The sequence below is a fragment of the Camarhynchus parvulus genome, chromosome 5, assembly GCF_901933205.1.
Source record: "Camarhynchus parvulus chromosome 5, STF_HiC, whole genome shotgun sequence".
Taxonomy (NCBI): domain Eukaryota; kingdom Metazoa; phylum Chordata; class Aves; order Passeriformes; family Thraupidae; genus Camarhynchus; species Camarhynchus parvulus.
The window spans coordinates 25,146,288-25,162,048 of record NC_044575.1 but is presented as its reverse complement, the minus strand read 5'-3'; the positions used below and the strand labels follow the sequence as shown (position 1 = coordinate 25,162,048).

Genomic DNA, 15,761 nt, shown 5'->3' with positions numbered 1-15,761 from the left:
GCCCTTTCCAGAGTGTATTGATACAAGCACTGGATTATGGAAAAGATGTGGAAAGTGTGGAAAACCTGATTCGAAGACATGAAGAAATGGAGAGAGAAATCAGTGTTATTAAGTCCAAAATGGAGGTAAGAAGTAGGGAAGTACAAAGGATACTGAAAAAAATTCACTTTTTCTTCTTGAAAATATAATGCAAAAATCATTGTTACTCTTCAGATTGATTCGCAGGAATTTTCAGCAATGCAAGTGCAGCATAAATTTCTTCTCATGAAAATACCATGCTGTTTAATCCTACTTTACCTTATCAAATATTATTTTTCCTGATGCACAAAAACCAAGAGGAGAAGTCCTTTTTTAATGTTATCTGAGTCTCTGGCCCTCACCCACAAGCCAGATCAGGCTGTCCTACACATTTTGGAAAGCATGGACTCCATCTTTCCCCCAGTTCCTGTGGGGAACTCAGCTGAACTAAAATCACAACCCTATTTCTGTTCAGAACATAGATGCAAACCCCATACTGCATGTAGTTTCCTAACACAGACATCCAGCACAGAAATTCTAGGTTATAATGGCCTGCCTGATCCACTCTGGCTTTTGTAAAAACTGGTCGGTTTGCATCATCTAGGACTAAATTAAATTGAGCCTTAAATATGGCTCTAAGGTCCTTTATATTTGTATATTTCTACTAAAAAGAAATAAATCCTGTTGAAGAGCAGTAGAAATTCAATTACAGCCTCTCACATCTTTTCACAGTTGGATCTTTCATATAGAAAATATGAAAAACTTTTTCTTTGCAATTGTATAACTGTTCTTCTTTTAAGGATTAAAACCAGCCTGGCATATTTTCTGTTCTGTATAATTAAAATTCTTCATTTTCATCAACTTGATAGAATTTTGCAAGAAAGTTTCCAACTTTAAACCTGAGTTGATGAGCGTCCATCAGACTGCTAATAGAAGTTAGAATTCACACTTCTTTTTCCAATCTGTTTGTCTATATTCTGCAAAACTGTTTTCTAAATTGTAAATTAACTTTTGTGCCTACAAAGCAATGCCTGCACATGGAGTTTGCTCACAAATGCATGTGTATTATTTTTTCCATATTATATATCCCTTTGTATATTTTGTTACTGTAATTTAATTACCTGCTTTTGAGAGCTGGGGTCTTAAAATGAACTTTTTCCTGAAAGGCAAACTCAGGAATGAATATAAGTATATGGCATGAATTTACTCCACTATAAATCTCTTCCCAGCCCCTGGAACTGGAATCTTTCCGCCTCTCCACAAGGAATCCATCCATAAATGACAAACTGACTATGAAGCAACAGGAGATGAAAAACAACTGGCTCCGACTCCAGGGACAGGCCAAACAAAGGTGAAGACTTAGAGTTGTTTGCATATCTCTCAGCAGGAGCAAAGCTGCTCCCTGGGGTCTAAATGCTACTTGTCAGAGGTCTTTTAAAGTTTTTAAAGATTTTTTTATTAATTTTACATAGGCAGCTAAGACACCTGCATTGGAAAATGTGTGACTTGATACACAAGAAGTTCCACTGATGTGACTTTGGGAAAACTCACACAATGTTTTTCTGGTTTATCCCACTAAATAATGTTACTAAAATACCTCCATATTATCAAATTACATCTATCATAAAGCCTTTGTGAAAGACTTCTTTTTGGAGGGTGCTTGAAGATTATTTTTTTTCCTCAAATATTTCCAAAATCAGAAAGGCTTAATCCTGATCTGTAATCATTGCTGTAAGCAACAGATATTAAGTCTTTTTTTACTTTTCTTGTGCTAATGAACTGATGTAAAAATATTTGTAAATATGTTGTCTCAAAGGCAGTGTGCATCTCCTGTGGTTTTGGTTAACGTGAGGAACTCTTAGGAGCTGTAAGGGAAAGCTTGAATTAATTTCATTTGGCTTCTGTTAAGATACTTGCTTCTGTAAATGGGGAGGGAGAGGCAACTAGATAATTCCATGTCAGATGATGCTGAACTACACCTTATGTGGCAGGAAGGAGAAGCTGGCAGCCTCGTACCAGCTGCAGAAATTTAACCTGGAGATGAAGGAAATACTAGACTGGGCCCAGAACACCAGAGCTTTAATGGAAGCAGGGGGGCTGCCTAAGAGTGCAAATGAAGCCGAAAGCATGATAGAGGAGCATCAGGAGAGAAAGGCAAGTATCTTCTGTGGCTCCAGTCGCACATACTGCGAATCACTCTGTGTGCGCAGCATGCCTCTGTCAATAACATGGTAAAAAAACTGTTTTCAGTACCAGGCTGGGGATAGAAATCACCTACTTACTGACAAAACTGTCCCATGGGCTGTTTGGCACTTTGTGTCTTTGCAAAAAGGCTCAAAAGCCCCATGAGCTCTCACCTCTACTGCTGTCCAAGCCCGATGGTGAAAAACAGGTTTAGTCCCACGTCATGCTCGCTGCTCATCTCCTTATTCATATTACTAAAGAACTTAATGCCAGTTAAGCCTTGCTTCAAGCTAGATTTTTTCATATGATCATAATTTACATGAGAAGAAAATAAAAGCAGTTTGTTTCACACAGCAAAGCAAATTACCAATGAATGGTGTTACACATTCAGCTCTGAAACACTTCACATCCCAGTAATAATTACCTAACGAATGTTTTGGTGGCTAACTTGGCTAATACTTTTGGTTTCTTTTCTGAAAAGAGTGAAATTTTAATTAACATTATGAAAAAAGTCAATATTTTACTTTTCCCCAAGAATTATAGCTATCTTTCAGCTGTTGTGCTACATTCTCTTTGCAGTTACTTTACTTCTTCTAGAAATCCTGTTCACAGAATAATTACTGATACCCAATGCTTTGTCGGTACCATTATTAACGCAGTTTGTAGATTCTGATTAATTTTCTAAACTTGAATTTAGTGTGAAGTACCTGAAATCCCCTCCTTCTTTAGAGTCATCCACTTAAACAATGCTTTCTCCTATCACTTAACAATGTTTTTGCTAATAATTCTTTGTCATATTAAAAATATCACAAACCACTGATGTAGTGTGCTCCATATTTAAATGGTGGCAATATCTAAGTCTCTAATGTCTGTTAGTCAAGGAGCCCAAATGGCTCTAAGGAGGCAGTCACAGAGAAAAGGAAGAATTCAGGCACTATGTTCTTATGCTGACTAAACTAAAATTATAGACAAGGCAAGAAGGAGGGGTTTTTCCATTCCGGTTAATGGCTCAAATAAAGTCCATAGGAGAGACTGGAGCTGAACACAATGTGCTCATGTGAATTTCAAAAATATTTTAATTACAATTTTATAGATATGAATGGGCAATGCCACCAACTCAAAAATCTCTAAAAGCAGCAGTTCTAATTTCAGAAATTTAATAGTACATACCATAGTGTTTAAGGTAGTTTATGAGTTAATACATGGTATTATTTCAGTTCGTAGTTATTTTCATTTTCAAATTGCTTACATTAGAAATTCCACAATCAGTTTGCAGTGATCATAATTGCTTTTTATGCTTTCACCTTCAGGATTCAGTATAGGGGTATAATTCATTCCTCAGACCAGGTGCAAAAGTTAAGTGTGTTTCATTTCAACCACACAAAATGAAATAAAACCATGCCTTTAATGTAAAGATCTGATGCAAACTTTTTTGTCAGGAGAGGAAAAGTTCTAGACACTGCTTCTTAAAAGCACCACTTTTATGTAGGAAGACTGGGGGATGATGTTATGGATGTTTGAAATTGTGTTCATTTATATCTCAGTATTTTCTAATCTGTTTCTAACTAAATCTCAATTTTAACTTGTAGGAAAACAGTTGTTCCTGGACCAATAAACTCATTAATTATTTACATTTACTCTCTCTTAGGCAATTCTATGCCCTTCCAGTAACATAGCTCAAAGATGAATTATTTTCCATGCAAATATTAGTGCTGGAAAGTTACAGACCAAGCTCTTCCCCTCAAGGCTTATATTCTGAATAACTGGCTTTTCATAAACCCTTGACATCAACCTCAGTAATGTGTTTTAGGAGGAGATTGAAGCCCGAGGGGAAAGGTTCAACGCTCTCAGTGACTATGGTAAAGAACTTGGCAATTCTGGTCACTATGCAACCCCTGAGATTCGCCAGTCCCTCTCCAGACTGCAGCAAGCCTGGTCTGAACTGATCCAAGCATGGAAAGAGCAATATATTAAATTGTTTCAGGCACATGATTTACAGGTGAGTAAAATGACATTCAAGAGAGGATGCACATGCCACTGACAGTTTTTTCTTGATAAAAGCAGCAAATTTATGAGATGGCAGGATGAAAAATGTGCTAATAATACCCAGTGTTTCATCTATATTTCAGTGGTTTCTGGAAGGCATGCTGAGGGCCAAGCACATTCATTGGTGACAGGACTTAGAGAAATTTTACCTCTACAAATCATAGAAATTTCTGTGGAATATGTGCTAATATGTTTTTCAAAGACTGTAAAACTTAGCAAATTGTGGTCAAACTCTCATACATCTGTAAAAAGACACATACTTACAACACAACATCACTATTCTTCCAAATTCTAAAACCTGCCCAAAAAGACATGAAGCCAGACAAGTATTCTTAAAAAACTGAAGAAAAATTTAGCATGGACAGAATAATGTATTTTTTCCTGGCTTTTTTTCCTTATAAAATAACTATTTTGGCTGCAATTTTCTAGAAATACTTCTCTGTAACAGTCATCTCACTTTAAAAATTTCTGCTCAAACAGAGATTCTACAATGAAGAATGTCAAGTATTTTAAATAAGAGCTGGGCTACTAATCTCATCTAAAATCATCCCATATATGAGAACTTAAATCTTATGGTATGGGCAGTTTCAATGCTTTTTCATGTATTACATTAATTTTTGAAATAACCTTGAAAGTTTGGTTTTTTCAGTGTACTCTGCTGAGGTCAGGTTAGCTTATGCTTTACAGCATTTCAGCATGTTGTCATGTTTGTGACTGTTGGGTTTTTCCTCTACACAGAAATTCTATGGCTACGTGGAACAGATTGAGAGCTGGCTCAGCAGCAAAGAGGCCTTCCTAGCTAATGAGGACTTAGGGGTATGTGCTCTGAGAAATTACAGTTTTCTCTGCAACCAGTCTGGAGGAGAAGGGACTGTACAATGATGTGATCTGAATCTTCCTGTGCTCTTTCTCCTTCTGAAGTTACTACTCTGCCCTGTTGGTGGTTTAGGATCAGATTTCTTTCCTTGGTACTTTACACAGGATGGGAACCTAAGAGTAATGGAACAATCCAACTGCTCTGAGTATAGCAGGAAAATGAGACTGCATAGAAACATAGAACTCTAGCATGGTTTGGGTTGGAAGGGACCTGAAAGACCATCCATTTCCAACCCCCCTGCCATGGGTGGGGACACCTCCCAGCAGCCCAGGTTGTTCAGTGCCCCATTCAGCCTGGCTTGTCTTATCTGACCCAAATAGACTTGCCAGCAGTGTGCAAGTCATCACTGCTGGCATACCCAGTGTAGCTTCAAATTACCTACCACAGGTATCAGTAACGCTGCTATAACTGAAACTGCAGACTGATGCACGGGCTGCAAAAGCTGTTCAGGATGCTGGATATACATTCTGACACTTAGCTCACCCTACACCTTGTACAGGTAGTGCTACTTTACTAAATGAGTTGCCTCTGCGGGGGCTACAAAAACATCTCAGAGTTCAGTGTATTTGCAGTCCCTTCATTACAGTACAGACTTAGAAGGACTCATCCAATCATATTTAGCTTAGCAATGTGCAGAAAATGCTCTGTGAGTAATTTCCCATCCAATGACTCATGTCAGCACCCAGAAGTTTAGTGTTTTTATCTGACCCATTTGATGTGAGCTTATTGCTTCCTTTAGAATAGTGGAGAAGCAGAGTTTACTGGGATAACAACATTTTGACACCACTGGTTCTATAATTAAAGTGCAGAGGGGTGCTGAAAGGAGAACTCTGAGTCATTAATCTTGGGATTCACAAACATTACAAGAACTGTTTCTCTGCAGATTAAATGTAATGTCAGACTCCAATCCTCAAATTCAAATCTGGATCTGAGCTCTTCCAAATTCCATGAGTTGAAATTGAGACTCTAATTTTAACCTCCTTCTGTGACATATTTGTTCCCTTAACTCCGATTTCAGTTTGGCATCCCACGTTTGTTCTCAACATGGCATCTGTCTTAAGACTGATTTAAAATTAGGGGCTGATGTTTCAATTCCTGAGAAGTTATGTGTTCTAACCAAGCGCAACAATATGCACGAGAAGCTAAGCATCCAGCGCTGAAATAATGGCTTCAGATCTTGCATGGAACATTATTTAGGTCCCAAGTGTCAGATCAATGCCAATCAATTCCAAGGAACAATAAAATTTCTTGACAACTAGTTTGCAAATCTGGGGTAAATGCCATTTACCTTCTGGATTATCAGTGTTTTGGATGGGAAAACTCTGACTGAAAGCAACTTCCCTTTGTTGAATTCTATCCAGGACTCAGTGTCTAGTGTGGAGAGCCTGCAGCGGAAACACACACAGTTTGAAAAAGCCCTGGAAGCTCAGATGGAGAAAATCAATGAGATGGCTTCATTTGCTCAGCAGCTAACACAGAACAAGCACTATGACTCAGAAAATATCAGCAGCAGATGCCAGGCTGTTTTGAGGAGGTAAAGTCAAATCTTTCCCATGTCAACCACCAATCTCTTCTGCAATGAGACCCTCCTCCGGTGAGCATTACCTTTAAATGAATTAAGAGAACTATAAGCTGGTTTGCATTTGCTCAGCTTCATGCTTTGCACTGGAGTCTTCCCAAATTGGCTGTATTTCATTCCAAAAAGCAATTAAGTGGAGGGGGAGCAGGATTCAGAAAAAGGAAGTTTCTCTTTAATTCTGTATTCTGGCCTGGCCTTAGGGACAGTGCTGTGATGCTCATTCTGGACAGTGCTGCAAACAGAAGGCCTGCCAAGCCATTAAATACTTCATTATCATTAAATACCATCAAGAAAGGTCATTTCCTAGACAACTGCTTTTCTCTGCTCTAATGGGGTTGATCTTTAAGCCCCACTCAAATTATCCATTAGGGCATTTGCAAATTTTCTGATCAGATCTTGCCCTCTCGTGTGAATTACTTTATTGCTACTAGCAATTTGCATATTTTTCATCTTAAACAAGTGCTGAAGTAAAAGCAGTTGTATTCCCTGCTGTGGTAGATGAAAAGAGCTACATAAAAGTTATGAAAAGAGACTTGAAGTCCCCTTTGATTCAAGTGAACATACTGATTTGTTAATGTATTCTAATTTTATATGATTTATTAATATCTCACATCTGCATTAACACTAATAAAGGGCTGCAGGTCCAAACATTGGAAAAAAAATTAAAGGATGGTGTAGCTTTAGTTTATCCATGAGAAACACCATCACATTTGCAGGATTTCCACATAAGAAATGTGCTGAGTTTATGTTCTCTTGAATCCTGAAAGGCAATAATGGTGATTTCTAGAGGCAGATACCATATACACAGAACTTGTAGGATATCTGTCAGCTCACAATCTTTCCTACAGTGTCCTGGGCATCTTCTCTGACAGCCCAGATCAAGGGAATCTGCATATCATGGACATTTCCCTCCTAGGGAATGGAAGATTTGATCATGTGCGTTTTAGAGGTGAAATTTGAAAACCCTTATCTATCTAATTCACTCTGTGACTTTTGCCTCACACATCTATCTTCATCTCAGAAAACAGAGACTGCTGGAGAATGCTGCTGCTCGCAGACATTTGCTGGAGGAATCAAGGCTTCTGCAGAAGTTCCTGAAGAATTCTTTTGAGGTACAATTACATAGGATTCATAATATTCTGGTTTCTTAAAACATGCTGTGCTGCATAGATCTGAATGCCAGACAGATTTACTGTGAGGAAAATCAAGGAACTGAGCCTGGAATGAGATAATATTGGGAAAGATGAGTTTAAGAATGAAGGGATATTTTTATCTTCTTCCCTCTAGTCTAGTGTAGTAAATGAAAGATCTACTGTACATTGGAAAACAGCAAAATGAAGAAGAAATAAATGTGTTAAAAGGGAATGTGCCATCATTAAAAAAAAAGAAAAGAAAAAAATTAGTTCTTTTTTGTGAGATAGTGACAATGGGTTAGAAATAGGGTGATCATTGTCTATTCTCCCCCATGCACACATGTACCCATGCATTTTCTCACTGCTTGGGGGCTATCTGATGGAGAAGCTCCCTTTCCAAACAACAGTGCTCATAAACAAACACATAGGGGTGACCTCATGAAGGGCAGGAGAAGCTATGGGAAGCAGAACCTCAGAAGGACAACTCATTTTGGTCCTCACTTACCAGTTCCCTGTTTTATACATATAAAAGGAGAGCCTGGTAGGCTGGAGCTGAAGAAACTGAAGAAACACTGAAGATTTTGTTTACTTCTGTTCTTCCCTCCCCACAGGTGGCTGCCTGGATTAATGAGAAGAACAGCATTGCCCAGGATGATAGCTGGAAGGATCCCAGCAATCTGCAGACCAAACTGCAGAGGCACCAGGCTTTCCAAGCAGAGATCATGGCCAATAGAAATCGTTTGGACTCCATCAAATCAGTGAGAGAAGCGGGGTTTTGGGCAAGGGTGGGAAATGGGCATGAAAGACTCTGCAGACAGTGAGTTACAGTGATCTCAACCAAGGGAGTGGGAGTCACTGTCCTGTCACTGGTATTGTCCATGTTGTCTCTGAGTATACTGAGAAGCTTATTCTTTTAGTCCACCAAGAATTTTCTGTGTCCATCTCTTTCTTCACTCTCTCTTACTATCTAGTGTGAGCTTGCTCTGCATGTTCACTGTGCATGCAATGGAAACAGATGGGGGCCTGCAATAAAAGATTCAATCCACTGACTTTAGGGACATATCTCTCTGGGTGAATGCCACTTTAGAGGTATCCTTGTTTATTTCCAGCAGAGAATCTATCTGATTGGATGTACAGCCTTAACAAGATACATAAGACGTATCCAACAAAAAGGATAGAGTTTTTAAGTGCTTCCTTTGCAGAGACACATTAGTAGGCGAGATATGAAAGAAGCCTGACAAGACTTGTCAGATATTTGGCAGAAGCTGTGATCAGATGACAAGTTTGGAAGGACAGACTGTAACATGTTTATTAATTTTATTTTCAGCACAGTGCTTACTGGATGTATTTTGCAATAGATTACTACATTAAAAGTAGATTGCCCCCTCCAGTTTCACCGGCATCTTAGAAACATCTCTCCTTTTCTTTTTTCCTTTTTCTTTTCTCTTTTCTTTCTTTTCTTTTCCTTTCCTTTCTTTTCTTTATCAGTCCCCCTGTTGGCAGACACGACAAGAGGGGGTTAAAGGGTGGAGCTACAATCCTCGGTAAAATTATCTGGTTTTAAAGACTTGTTTGCACAATCTCTTTCACATTACTTCATTATGCCCTGCCTTCTTTGTTGGGAATAGTCCTAGTAGCTGCTCTTTAGAACACTTACTGACCTGGTATATTACCTTTCACTTGCTGTGCCTCTTGCTTCCCTTGCTGTGCAGTTTCTGCCCTAATTTCAGTAAGCCTTTTGTCTTTATTAGATTTTTCTCTGTCTCTGCAATCCCTTCATCTATTGTGTCAGGAGGTGATGGTTGCAGCTGGCCCTTTACATAAGAGTGCTTTTATGATTATGAAGGCAAAAGTGATATGTTCTGGTACATTCAGCAAAGGAAGAATATGTTGCCTGTTCCTCCTGACATAGGAAGGTGAGAAGATGCTCCATGAAAGGCACTATGCCCCAGAAGCCATTCAGTCCAGACTACAAGAAATGGAAGAGCTATGGGAAGAGCTGCTAGCAAGTTGCCAGGATAAATGGACCAAACTGCAGGATGCTTACAAGGTAATGCCAGTGGTTACAGGCATGCCAGTGGTTGGATCTTGGTGTCTTTTCCAGAGATAGCACAGCTGCCTTGCTGCATGTCTCATCTACAAGTGTGTCACTTGATACAATCCAACCTCATTCCTCAAGACCATTATTGCAAAGAATCTACTAAGTGTGGACTGACTGAATGGAATTGGCAGGATAACTGGAGATCCCTATGGAGGGAAGAGGATCTGTAGGCTGGGCTCCATTCTGCTTCCTGCTGCTGGTTTAGATCCAGATTCCAGAGACAGTTACTGAGGAAAAATGTCTTTACTCATATGTGTCAATGCTGCATCTGTCTCAAGGGCATCTTTTCTCCAGCACATTGAGAAAGAAACCTACAGCTGCTTTTCATTCTTCTAGCTCCAGGCACATGAATTCTCATGACTGTGAGTTATGCTTGCTTGAGCTATCAGACAATCTGTGGTTATAAAACAGAGCTCTCCCTTTAAATGTTCTTTTTTTTAAGATGCTATGTCCATGATCTGCATTTGTGCAACACAAGTAAGATAGACTATTGATATTTAATGCATCTGTTCTTGTTTTCACCATGACTGAATTCTCTTCTTCATTTGCACCACCACTGTGTATGGGAAAAGTTCACTGAGCAGTGTGATCAATCTTTACTGAAAGTGGCTGAGATTTTCACATCACATTATCTGTCCTAAAGGTTTAAATTATTTTTTCTTCTTACTTGTTCTCAGGGTCTTCATTTTCAGCGAAACGTAGAGGACACAGAGAAATGGTTGGAAGGTGTGGAAAATGACCTGAAAGCACCATACAATGACAATGATCTGGTGGTTTTGAACAGTCATCTGAAGAAACAAGAGGAACTGGAGGAAGACATTGCTGCCCATAGGGACCGGCTGCAAGAACTTGTGGTCACAGCTCAGCGGTTCCAGAAGGAGAAACATTTCCTTGCTGATGAGCTAGAAGAGAAAGTGGATGAACTGGTGCAGAGGTGTGTGAGTGCCTGGCCTGTCTTCTGCCAGCTTTTTTCTTCCCTGAATATTCTTTTTTCTTTCCTTCTCTACACTATTCTGAAATTAGTGCTTTGCATTCATTCCTTATCAATCTGTAGTCTTCACTGGATTATCTTTAAAACCTACAGATACAAAAGGCTACGTGATCCTCTGCAGGAGAGGAGGGGAAGTCTGGAGGCAAGCAGACTGCAGTACCAGTTCTTCCGAGATGTTGATGAGGAGTTGACTTGGGTTCATGAGAAGCTCCCCATGGCTTCCTCCAAGGATTATGGCCAATCCCTGGTAACCATTCAGAGTCTACAAGAAAAGCACCAGGTAGTGTCATGTCTTTAGAATCAAATAGAGAATCAGTCTTTAGAATTAAATAGAGAATACTGAATTCAATTTGTCTCTAGCAAACTTCATCTGCTGTGTTTTGGCTAACAGGAGTCAGGATGCCAGGGATCATTTTTATCCTTTTCTTTTTCAAGGATCTGTCCATGACTTGGCAACATGCAGGATGCCATCCTGCTTACCATTGCAGTGATGCAAGTACCACATCAGAGGCCTTCTGTGGGCATGTTGGCTCTTTCTGTAAACTGAGTTCAAACCCTGGCCTTTTCAATACAAAATAGATTTGACAAACTTTTGCATATTTTCATAGGTTCTTTGGTTCTAACAAAATGCTTTCGAACTCAGTATATCCAAGAAAGCTCATTGCTCAGATGTCTCAGGATGAGCTCCCAGGAAAATATTTTCCCCAAAATTTCTTCTGCTCTGATGGGAGGGAGTTAACAGGGAGTTATTATGCTAGCTGATCTTCAATCCAGTGGTAGCTTTCAAGACAACTGCTGAAATATTTCACAAGGTTCAGATGGGCCATCAGAGAAAGTAGTGCCTGGAATACTGTCATCTCAAATACCAATAAATACCTTCATGATATTCCTTAATAAGGAGCACTGTCTCTTTGCAAACACAAGGTGGAAGAAAAAATACTCCTGCTAAGATTTTCCAGCAGCTATTGGTATTTAATATTAATATTAGCATATGACATCCCATTTAAATGCCATGTCAATCAATGCCTTTTGGAGAAATCTGTGCAAGCTACATTAGGATTGGGAAAGACAGGGGATCCTATAAATTGTCAATGTGTGTGATAGACACAGTCAGAAAGAGAGAAAGCCCAAGAATCTGGTGCTATCATTGTGAAACAGTAAGAATTAAAAACTTGTTTCATCATGATTAATAGCATAAATGTTGTTTTGTGTGCAATTACTCCTAAAATTTATGAGCTCGTTGGCATGGTAAGAAAGTAATCAAGTTCACAGAAGAAAAGAAAGCTTGAGCTGAATTAATCTGCGAAAATATTTCAAATAACTGAAGGAACAGAGGAGACACTGCTTTAGGCTATTATTATTTTTTGTTAATTGGCTAAATCTCAAAATGTTTCAACTAACTGTGAGACTGGGAGATATACACCATAAAATCAGTGCATAATAAAATTCTCTGACATTTTACTTACTATTCTTCTGGAAACCGGATTAAAATATAAGCTTTTAATTCCCAACATGTTATTAGCTACAGCCTCTGCACTTTCTTTTTAATGTTGGTTTACAAGCAAGCAAATGTCAGAATTAACATAACAGTCAAGAATTGAATATTCTGTTAGTTCCACCTCTATTGTTTGTCCTAATGAGCTAGATTTGCAAAATTCAGTCCTTGGTTTGTTACCACAAAAGAGATTGTGAGTGAATTTTATTAACCTTCTTCCTAAGGAAGAAAAAAAAAAAGCTGCTGTGCAAAATAGCATTTACACACAAATATATTATGCCTTCAAACAGCTGCTTGGCTTGGAAAAGATATGGTGTTGCTTTTCAACAACATCTTGAAATCAATAGGGGGAAGTTAAAGGCAAGACTAGAATCAGAGCTTTTTCTAGCCAAGTTTGACACTTGAGTTGAAAAAGCAGCTCCTCCCCTCATAGAGGGCATCTCCTCTACATTAACAGAGCACTGCAGTCTAACTCTGAACCTGCTTATTCATAGCTGTGAAATTAAACAGAACAGTGGTCAAACTGTGGGGCTTATTTGTGCTCAGGGTGCTCAGGCACAGCCAGCCAAAGAAAGCATGTATGCTCACAGAAAAAACAGAGCATGGGCCTTGCCTACCCAGGGGAGAGTATATGGAGGAATGCATATATTTTTTAAATCTACCAGTCTTCAAAAATTAATTTCAAGTAAAGCCCTTGAGAATTGGTTTGAGGTGGTTTTCTTCTCTCCTTGTCCTGTTGGCTGCCTGGCACTGGTGTACCTACAGTGTTTACAATGTCTGCTATGCAAAGATTCATCTTCTACAAAAACATTGGCAAGTGATAAATAATGACGTGCAGGCAAATTGGTCATTCTTCCCTAGATATGTTTTAATTCAAGAAATGCCATATAATGGAATAGGACTGGGTATATTTCAGTGGAAACTACAAAAAAGAGGTTTGTGATTAGAACTCAAACCCTCCAGACTCTGAGGTATATATACATCAAAGTTCAAACTTCATGGCTAAATTTGATTTCTGTGATCACTGCTTCACCCCAAAAAAAGTCCTCCACTCCAAGCATGCACTCAGACTTTGTACCTCTGACCCACCTTTGTGAGGAGAAAGCAAATTTATAAAGGAATTGCATGACTACATTTTCTGGAATAAAAATTCCATAACTTCAATTTTTGGTCTATCATTTTACTCTTTACTCTTTCCAGAACCTGGAGAATGAGATAAACAGTCGAGATGCTTTGACCAAAGCAGTGATCAGTACAGGACAGAAACTGGTAAAGGGAGGCCACTCAGCCTCTCGCAAGATTATAGAGCATCTGAAGGAGCTTGAGACTTCTGTAGAGACCTTGAAGGCAGAGGCTCAAGAGAGGAGACAGAGGCTTATGCAGTCCTATGAGGCCCATCTGTTCCTAAATGAGGTAAGGATGGTCCCTGAGAGATTTTTTTTTTTCTTTTATTTTCTTAAAACAACTGGCACCTATATTGTTGAATGGATGTAAGTGCTGAGAAAGAAGCAGAATTCACACTGCCTTGATTTTTCATATCTGGTAAATAAGGATACAGTGGAGAAGCAACAGTTATCTTCCCAACAAATGGCAGTAACATGTAACTGCAATTACAGGATTCTGGGTACACATTTTTTGGAACAGTGTCTGCTAGATTGCATTAGAGGAACACATCTAAGGTGCTCTCTGTTTTCGCTGATGTGTCAGTGCACCACTGCTTTCAGTTTTCTTTGTCTTGACCTAAATCAAGCTGTGTTAAGGCTCATCCCTCTATTTTATACAGCTGCTGGAGGTGGAGGCATGGCTGGCAGAGAGGAGTTTCATTCTGGAGACCTCTGATTATGGGAAGAATGAAGAATCCACACAAGTTTTACTTCGTAAACTTGAAGCTACCAAACTGGACATGGATAGCTTCAGGTTGAGGATCGAGAAAGTACAGGAGACAGGAGCCAGCTTAATAAACAAAGACAGTCCAGAGAGGTAGGAAAGCAAAAACAGGTTTCTCCTCCAGGTCTGACAGAAATGCCCAGAGAAGGCAAATAAAGAAAAGTTCAACTATGTTTGATGGCTCATTCAGAAATAAGATTTCAGGGATCATCCATCCCTCCATCATCATCATCATCATCACACACACTGAGCTCCCCAAAAGCTTGATGATTGTTTTAATGTTTTAATGAGATTTTTTTTTTAACAACAGACCAATTAATGCAGATCAGCTTCTTTGTCCAGGAACTGTCATCTAGCTCTAATTTACCACAAATGTTCAAAAACCACTGTGCTTGGGAAAGGAAATGAATATTCTTGACAGTTCACTGTTTTTCATTGAAAATTTGTTTTTATATCTGGGGAGGAAGATAGGAAAAGAGCAGCTATTTGTATGATTTACTTTAATTTCCTGAGCTAGCTGGCTTTAATGGCACAGCATAACTCACTCCATGATGTTATCTGGTTTATTCTGTGTTTTAAAGGTGTTGCAAATTAAACCTGTCAGAAAAAACAGTGTTTAAAAAGAACCATAAAGCAAAGACATACTTTCTGCTTCTTATTCTTTGCAGTTCAGTAATACTTTTAAAGCTCCAGGGGATCCTAGCAGATTATCAGTCTCTCCTACAAAAGTCTGACACCAAGAGAAAACGCCTGCAAGAACAACTCCAGCTCTATCAGTTTGAAAGAGAATTCCAGCTGGTAGATGCATGGCTTTCCAGTAAACTGTCTGTAGCAGAGTCCGATGACTATGGGCAGGACTTAGATGATGTCGAGGTAAAAGAAAATAAAAAGTATTACATGTATGGTGTGGCAAAGCAGGGTTATATTTGCTGCAATTTTTATGTAGCTGCTGACAGTGAAACATGTTACAATGACAAAAACTAAGCAGAGCTGTTATCTCCACAGAACTCAGACTGGCTTCTGTCTGCTTTGACAGGCTTGCTGAGGTAGTATCCTCCAACAGAAAATTAGATGTATCAGAAAGTTAGCTGTTCTTGGAATAAGGTGAGGTCAGCACACTCCATTGCTTGTCCTACTTATAAATTTGACAGACCTAAAAATTTTTTACTATGGTCAAAAGCAGTGGGCTGCAGTGCTCATATCTCTTGCTGCTGATTTCAAGGATAAATTTCTCCTTGGGGCACACAGTACAGAGAACTATAATTAGCAGTGTCCACTCCTCCTAGGAGCTGCTGCATGTGTAGACAAGTTCTGTTCATTAGCTTTTGATCTGAGCAACTTCTGCTTGTCAGGATGTGGTTAATTTTTCTCTGTGATACAGAATGTTAAATGATCAAGACAATAGATGTCTTCTTCCGACTCTGGGTCATTTGGATTTATCAAGCAATTT

At 39.1% G+C, this 15,761-nt stretch overlaps 1 protein-coding gene across 1 annotated transcript in view; it reads left to right on the top strand.

The window, feature by feature from the left end:
* Positions 1-15,761, top strand: part of SPTBN5 (spectrin beta, non-erythrocytic 5) — a 90,481-nt gene that overhangs the window by 62,349 nt on the left and 12,371 nt on the right. The window contains exons 41-54 of the mRNA XM_030950438.1: positions 12-125; positions 1,248-1,369; positions 2,010-2,172; positions 4,013-4,201; positions 4,987-5,064; positions 6,487-6,659; positions 7,726-7,816; positions 8,449-8,595; positions 9,750-9,887; positions 10,616-10,872; positions 11,023-11,209; positions 13,625-13,837; positions 14,208-14,404; positions 14,980-15,184. Coding sequence (XP_030806298.1) covers positions 12-125; positions 1,248-1,369; positions 2,010-2,172; positions 4,013-4,201; positions 4,987-5,064; positions 6,487-6,659; positions 7,726-7,816; positions 8,449-8,595; positions 9,750-9,887; positions 10,616-10,872; positions 11,023-11,209; positions 13,625-13,837; positions 14,208-14,404; positions 14,980-15,184 — 2,274 coding nt within the window. The remainder of the gene's footprint in view (positions 1-11; positions 126-1,247; positions 1,370-2,009; positions 2,173-4,012; positions 4,202-4,986; positions 5,065-6,486; positions 6,660-7,725; positions 7,817-8,448; positions 8,596-9,749; positions 9,888-10,615; positions 10,873-11,022; positions 11,210-13,624; positions 13,838-14,207; positions 14,405-14,979; positions 15,185-15,761) is intronic.